Genomic DNA, 7,555 nt, shown 5'->3' with positions numbered 1-7,555 from the left:
TCCTGCAAGTTATTTTCCTTCCTATGATTAATTGATATATTTATATATATATATATGCATTTGTGGTTTATATGAGTTTTTGTGACGACTAGAATCTCTATCAATTTGTGCGAATACTCGGTATCTACATATTCCTTTTGTTATCATGCTGAATCTTATTTTCTCCAAACCATCGCTACTCGATTTTATTTTGTTCGAACATTTCTACTTGATCTAACTCATGCACGGGAACAAAAATTACTTCTTTTTTTCTATTTACACTCCACAACCTCATCAAATTTTATTCTTTAATTTCGAAGGAAGGAAATTAATTAGGTGCTTAAATAATAAAAGTGGATGTTGCATTCCCTACTAATTTGTTTAACCTAATTTTTTTTTTCGGTGTCAAACGGCCGACACCTCACTATCGGCACGCGCACTAATTTCGTTTGAGTTCCCTACCGGATTTTAAACTTGGCAAAAATTATCAGGAATAATTAGACTATTTTTAAGAATAATTACTCATTTTAGGAATAATTATATTTTACTTATTTAATTTAAATATTTTTGGAATAATTGTTATTTCTATGAATAATTATTCTTTTTTTATCTCATTAAATTACTTGATTCTATTGTATTCTATATTCTATAAATAAAGTATGAAATCAACTCTTGAAAATATATAGAATTATTCTCCCCACAAATATGAGAGTTTTGGTTTCCTACTTTATTTATTTGTAGGAAAAATGCATATTACAATGGAATGGAATGTAGTAATCTGAGGAGATAAATAAGGAAATAATAATTATTCATAGAAAGAACAATTATTCCAACAATAGTCTTTTTTATTTTACATTCTAATTAACAATAATATTCTAATTAAATACAAAAATATTTATTCGTAGAAATGGTAATTATAACAATATAATTATTCATAACATAAACACTGAGGCAAGGTCAGAGTATCTTGCGATGGGGTTTTGTAGCCGTTAACTTTTTTAGCTTAGGTATTTTTTTTTTGTTACATAAGGAAATAATTAGCTTAGGTATTTGTTTATGTTGGGTTAATTTTATCATTATCATTTTTTTTTCCTTTTGTGATTGGCGAGGCCAAAATGTTGACGGGGTTGACAAATTTAATTTCTTATGGACCTAATGCAGGCCTGTACGGCTCGGCCCATTGCATCGTGTCTCAACATTAAAAATAAAAACATTAGATACACTTGACCAAAAACAAAACATTAGATACACGTACCTTAGAAGGGTTATTTGGGGTTTTTCTTACGGAAGGGGAGGAGAGAGTTCATATTTTTTTTTCTTTTTTGAATTTTTTTTGAACAAGAACTTTTTTTTGTTGAACTCAACAAGAACTTTTTTTTAAAATTAAGAGAATGATATAACGTTTATGATAACAAATTAATACTTAGTATATTAATTTATGTTAGGTAAGAGCTATGAGACATATGATTTGGATTGCGGAGACTAGGGATCAAGCTCAAGATAAAGAAATTTATCTTTTTAGTATACAAAAAAAATTATATTAATGCTAATTTATTATTATGTATATTTTCTTTAGAAAAAATATCAAATTAAATGCCATATATTTTAAAATGAAAAATATGTTTGGGCCTCGAGCATCCCAACAACCAAAAAATATATAAAAAATAAGTTATCCCCTCCATTTTTCTCGAAAACCCATCTCACAAACAGCCCCTTAAACTTCTCAAAAATATATTGTATAATGAAATAACAAGGAGAATGACAAAGTTTTCTTTCACTTAGTCAATACATTAGAGATACAATAACTTTTATTATCCATTAACTACTTAATTAGTGTGTGGTACCCGTAGACATAATTTGAAAGCACATTTATCTCAATTTATAAGAGTTTTGTTTCATTTTGCATTTTGAAATGATTGTTAACTTCGATGATCACTAAAGTGAATCATGTGTAACTTCAAAAGGTTTTGCCCCGTCTATTTTTGTCTGACTATGTTCCTGAGTTATCCGAACATAGCTTTAAACTCACTGGCTTAGAAAAACAACTACAAAATAGAATATAAGATGCTTCTTCAATCCATAAAAAATAAAAGAAGTTATAAAAAAGGAACTAATTAAGCAAAAAACCCTAAGCAGGAAATTGCCTCTATTTTCCTTCCTTTCTCCCGTTGTCGAAATAACAACCAAGTAAGTTCTTTTTCCCTTAGTTCCCTTAGTTGTCAGAAATTTGCTTCACTTTTCAGGCCCAATCGAATCTATGCTCAACTATGGTGAAGGCTATGACACAATGATATTGCTCAATTCCGAATCAGAGTGATGAAGAAGTGGTTGCCGGACGGAGTTGCAACAATTTTGAATCAAGAGCGAATTAATGGTTTGTTTGATTAGAGTTTTTGAAGAACTGTTTTTAGACTGTTTTTAAAAACTAAAAATTAAAAAATTTATTTGTTTTTAAAAACTATTTTGGAATACTATTCTCTATTGTAGTTTTTAAAACTGAAATACTAGAAGAGATAAAAGATGTTTTAAATACAGTTCTCAAAAACTATAAGGGTACCGTCGGACAGTTTATTTCTCTGATACGTTGCTTGCGGTTAACTTGATCCTTCGCCCTCCTTCCGCTTTCCATGAGCATGCAGTGGTGCTTGGGAAAATTGGTGATCTTCTTCGGCGCCGGTGGGATGTTCGTGTGCTGCATACTCTTCGAAAAGTAAAGTTGTGCAGATTTTCTGGCTAAGGCGAGTGCGAGGCAGCAGCTTGCATTTCACACCGTGATTAATCCTCCTTTGGAGCTTGAGCCTCTGCTTTTGGCGGATGCGCCGATGACTCCTTTCTTTAGGACTTAGCGGTTTTTCTTTTTCCTTTTTGTTTGTCTGTTTTCCACGCTTGTATCAAAAACATACTCTAAGTCAATATCGTGTCTTGGGGCACCATCGGCATTAACAATTTGTTCAACAACAAGGGCAACTACAACCACTATACTACCGGACACTGGACAAATTGTATTTGGACAGCTACTCATTCTAAATGTGTCTACTTCAATGTACAAACAATCGTTACTGCTTAACTAATCTTCAAGATCGATCGTCCCTTTCTTTTGTCCTATTTGATGTTTTTCAAAGCATGCTAAACCAAAAGAAAAGTTGTTGACTTCTGTCATCTTGGACGTGTTTTACATTTTCTAGAATGTTAACATGTTAAGCTGAATTATTAAAAGGATTTCAATTAGATGACAGCATAGACTCATATGACACTCATCACCTAGATAGCTAAGCATATACAACATATAGATAAAGACAAACTCGTGACCACAAGTCACTTGAGTATACAAGGATTTTATTATTGAGTAATGATATATACATATCTCATTTTTAAAACACTTCATTTTCACCTTTTTTTGTTTTTATCTCTCTCCTCTTACCATCTATCACATCTCATAATTTCTCTCCCTTACTTTTCTTTTTCTTCTTATCTCTCTCATCATTCCACCTCTTCCACCTCAAAAGAGAGGTGTGTAAGTAACATTACTCTTTTATTATTTGTTCTATGAATTGATCCTCACTCATGATACACTAATAATCCATGTAAAAGAATTCCCCATCTATTAATCTAATATCTTAAGCAGAGGTATTTTCTTTCTTTATTCCTCTATTCCAACCTTTTTCTTTATTTGTTTCACCAAGAGAGCATCACTACTAGTACAATGAATCAATAATTGTGTTTATAAAGCTAAAAAGAGAGACAGTAGCTGCTAATGCAAGATCAATGCATCTTCAATAGGTCCACTCTCGAGGCAGAATCATGTCATTCTGCACATGTTCTGGTTTTCTCCTTGATTGCCGCTTCTGCAGTGAATACAGGCCATTCCTGTTATTCACTAAAACATCTGCAACAACAGCACAAAAAAGAACAGTGAGAAAAGATAATTTAATTCGATTAGTGGCAGATTATAAGCCAAATGTAACTGTTTTAAGATGAAGAATTAGGTAGCTACCATTTAGGGCGGGGAAGCCAGCAGGTTTGGTGGGTCCAGAAGTGGCAGCTATTTGGTCAAAGTGCAGTTGCAAAGCCTGCACTACTCTGGCGGGTATAAGAACTGTGGGACAACCTTTATTACCTGACCAAATCACAACAACAAAAACAACTATACATTATTAATTGATTTCATTTCCGTGAAAGGTGCAGTTGAATTCACAACCACCAGTCCACCAGATAGTTGTTCGCGCCTAAAGCAGTATGCGGATTCGCAAGAACATAGAACATGGGAGAATCCGTAAGTCAAAATGGTTTTTTATAATGCTCCCCTCCAACTCAAAATTGATTTGAAAACCAATGAATGCATATTTTAGTATTAAATGAAGTAAGTGGTTTATGGTTGATTGGTTCATATTCCACATCAGGAACCAACTACTTCAACGACCAGCTAACAAACTAATAACCTGCACTCTAACAATTCATAGAGAAAAAAAACTAAGAACGTAACTCAGTTGACAACGCAGGTTAAATGTATGGAAAGAGCTATGAGATTCGATCTCCCCACAATACACTCTAAGAGGGATGAAAAGGTTCAATTGTGACTAAATCCCGGTTACACAATAGTGAGCATGCGAATGGTGATCGGATACCGGCTAGTTTATACAAAAAATAAACAATTGAAATATAAGGAAACACAGCCGAAATCTTAAAACGACGTCGTTACGTTACCTGGTCTCTTGTTACGTGACTCTGACGATGATGGGGCGTTAGTTCCGGCACGTGGTAGGAAAACACCGGTCCCACAAGACGTGGCTCTTGAACCGGAACTTCCCGGGAAAATCGCCTGCATCTCCGAACCGGTTTGCTGGTGCAGTGAACCGGGTCTGGTTTGACGATTCCTTCTTCCATTGCCATTATCGTTACCAAACCCAGCATCATCATCATCAACAACACCAACCCCTTTACCTTTCCTCTGAAATTGCTGTGATTTGTGGCTATGATCAGTGAGTTTTTTCCTCAGAGACTGAATCTGCTGTTGCCTGAGCCTAGACATCTACAGCAAAAAGGAAACAAACAAAGTCTAAGTTGTGTAATTTGAATGAAACAAACCAGAATAAATGTTGGAACAGAGTGTTTATCTTACTTGGGTTGCTCTAATTTGTTCCTGAAACAGAGATTGGTCAGAGCAAACTCCAACCCCATAACCAGAGTGGTATTTGGAACTTCCTCTTTCGTCAAGTTTCATCTTCTCAAGCATTCCAACCATGTCGTTGACACTCTCCCAATCACGGGTATTATCAGGGGTAGTTGGTGGTGATGGTTCTTTAGATGACAACCCTTCAGAACTCCCATGTTTTGAGCACAGAGGTGACCAAAGAGTTGATTGAGGGCTCCAATCAATTGATTCCCACTGTGAGAATCAAATCAAACATTAGAGGTGGTTAAACGAGAAACTTAAGGTATAAAATGAAACACGACAAAACTTTTTCTGTTTTGACAATACGTGTTAAACAGAGAAGGGAAAGAAACTGAGTATAAACAGAGTGAGTGTGTTGTACCGGTTCCAGATTCTCAGAACCAATGCCTGGGAAGTCGAATTTGTTGTCTTCTTGAAGCATGAATTGTGCCATCTGCATCTGGTGAGTGAGCTCAGCAAGGAGATCATCATCGTTGTCCATGTCCTTTCTCCCTTGGGCGTTGGTAGAGTGAGGAGGAAAGTGTGGGTTTAAAGGTGAACTGTTGGTGTTGATGCTGCTGTTGGAGTGATGCGATGTGTCCCCACTGTGCAGTTCAACAGCCATGATAAAGGTAGAAGAAGAGTAGATGATTGATGAATGGTAATGATCAATTATGGTTGTAACTGGTGGCAGGGGAAGGTTTTGTTAATGATGGCTGCTTTTATAAGGGAAATATAGTGTGTGTGTGTGTGTGTGTGTGTGTGTGTGTGTGTGTGTTTGTGTGTGTCTCCTTAAATAGCACTCTCTGTTATTTAAGGGAATAGAGAAGTGGTGGTTTAAGGAAGGAAGGAAGAGACAAGTTTTATAGGTCAGAGTTGTTGAAGAAGAAGATGGAAGGGGGAATAAAGAAGGGCCTTGTTGTTGTGTAATTAAAGGCCCAACAAGTTTTCTTCAAGGAAAGGAAGAGACAAATGAGGCAACACTTGTTACTGTGCTACTGGGACATGATGAAGGTCAAAGGATTGATCAAGTGACTATTAAGGTTTCTGATCGGGTTAGGGACTATAAAAAGCAGGCTTTCCAAGTAAAGTATTAAAATATGTAAAGAGTTTTATTTGTTGTACAACTCATTTATTTGTTAAATATGATTGTAGACATGTGCATACTACATATATCTAACAAACACTTAAGCTAGGAAAGAATGAAAAAGAAATAAGAGTAATGAATACAGTATACGACAGTCGATGAGACAGCTGAAAGACCCTCAATCTCACACCTTGCTAAGAAAAGTAATCAATGTTTCCTCCATGTCCAGTACAAGATGTCTGTTTGGTCAGCCGACTGTGTACTAAATGTTCCATCTAGTGTTACGGGGTTCACCTACTATAATAAGGTGACATCCACAACACCATGTGTGTTCACCTCCTCGCCAAATAGTACTCATTGATTTGCTTACTCATATTGCAAAATTCATAGTTTGAATAGAATGGTTGATGTCCCATTGAATTAGAAGAGTGAGTCGAAGAAGAAGATCAAGGATCTTGAGAAGGGGTTGAAGTAGATCAAAGAGAAAATATGGTGAATGAGATTAGACTTCTAATCTACGAGAATATTGAGACCGGAAAGATTTCAGAGAATTTAGGGATAGTTGAATTTAAAATGCTGAAACATGTGATTGATTTGCAAAATAAGAAATTGATGAGAAGATTGAGGAAATAGAAAAAAGCTCAGGTGACTATTAGCCAAGCCACAATGATTGATGATGAATGGAAACCATGGGATTTAGGATGTTATGCAAATCAACAACTGATTAGAGTTATTTCATGGTTTTATTAGAGGGTTGAGTTTTAAGGATATGCAGTTTTTTTATAGGCAAATGTTAGTTGTTAGTAATGTTATTAAATTAGTCATCCCCAGGGTCCGAACCCTTCACCCTTATGTCCCTAGTTCCTTACCATTTGAGCTATCCATCGGGGACTTTAGGATGTGAAGTTATTTCATGAATTTATTAGGGTTGAGTTTTTAGGATATGAATGTGTCAATCACTTGAGTTCTCACCTGGTTCAATGTCTTGATGTTTGATTTTTGATGTTTTAAGTATGTTTGGTTTTTAATTGAGTAAATTTTGTATTCTAATATTTATATATAAATTAAATTTCAATGTATTATCATTTTTTTGTTTCAATATTTTTTCATCAAAATTTCAATTTCTTTAAAAAGAAATAGAGGGAATGCACTTGGGATCTCCGGCTCAAGTTTGGAGGAGTCCTCTTTCTTTTTTTATGCGTCCAATGTACTTAGACGCTATTAGCTAGTTCTCTTTTTTTTCAGCATTTTTCCTCTTGTAACAAAAAAAAATTCAAGTGACAACTCCCCAAGGTAGATAGCAACAAGCAAGGGCTTTCCTCCTTAGAGTTGGGCCT

At 35.1% G+C, this 7,555-nt stretch overlaps 1 protein-coding gene across 1 annotated transcript; it reads right to left on the bottom strand.

Annotated features, from left to right (window-relative positions):
- Positions 1 to 3,583: 3,583 nt before the first annotated feature.
- Positions 3,584 to 6,038, bottom strand: LOC130747291 (uncharacterized). The gene is made up of 5 exons (XM_057600176.1): positions 5,514 to 6,038; positions 5,099 to 5,365; positions 4,684 to 5,008; positions 3,974 to 4,096; positions 3,584 to 3,865 (listed from the first exon to the last, which is right to left on the bottom strand). The coding sequence occupies exons 1-5, from the start codon at positions 5,754 to 5,756 to the stop codon at positions 3,753 to 3,755; spliced, it is 1,071 nt and encodes a 356-aa protein (XP_057456159.1). The 5' UTR covers positions 5,757 to 6,038; the 3' UTR covers positions 3,584 to 3,752.
- Positions 6,039 to 7,555: the final 1,517 nt, after the last annotated feature.

The sequence above is a fragment of the Lotus japonicus genome, chromosome 3, assembly GCF_012489685.1.
Source record: "Lotus japonicus ecotype B-129 chromosome 3, LjGifu_v1.2".
Lineage (NCBI taxonomy): Eukaryota > Viridiplantae > Streptophyta > Magnoliopsida > Fabales > Fabaceae > Lotus > Lotus japonicus.
Note: the sequence above shows the minus strand (reverse complement) of the source record. Positions and strands in the feature narration are given on the sequence as shown.

What these genes read in the sequence shown, in the direction of transcription:
- LOC130747291 (XM_057600176.1), bottom strand. Translation starts at nt 5,756, where the DNA reads ATGGCTGTTGAACTGCACAGTGGGGACACATCGCATCACTCCAACAGC. An exon ending in AACAAATTAGAGCAACCCAA is followed by an intron (nt 5,009 to 5,098) that starts GTAAGATAAACA and finishes TTTTTGCTGTAG; the next exon opens with ATGTCTAGGCTCAGGCAACA. An exon ending in TGGCTTCCCCGCCCTAAATG is followed by an intron (nt 3,866 to 3,973) that starts GTAGCTACCTAA and finishes CTGTTGTTGCAG; the next exon opens with ATGTTTTAGTGAATAACAGG.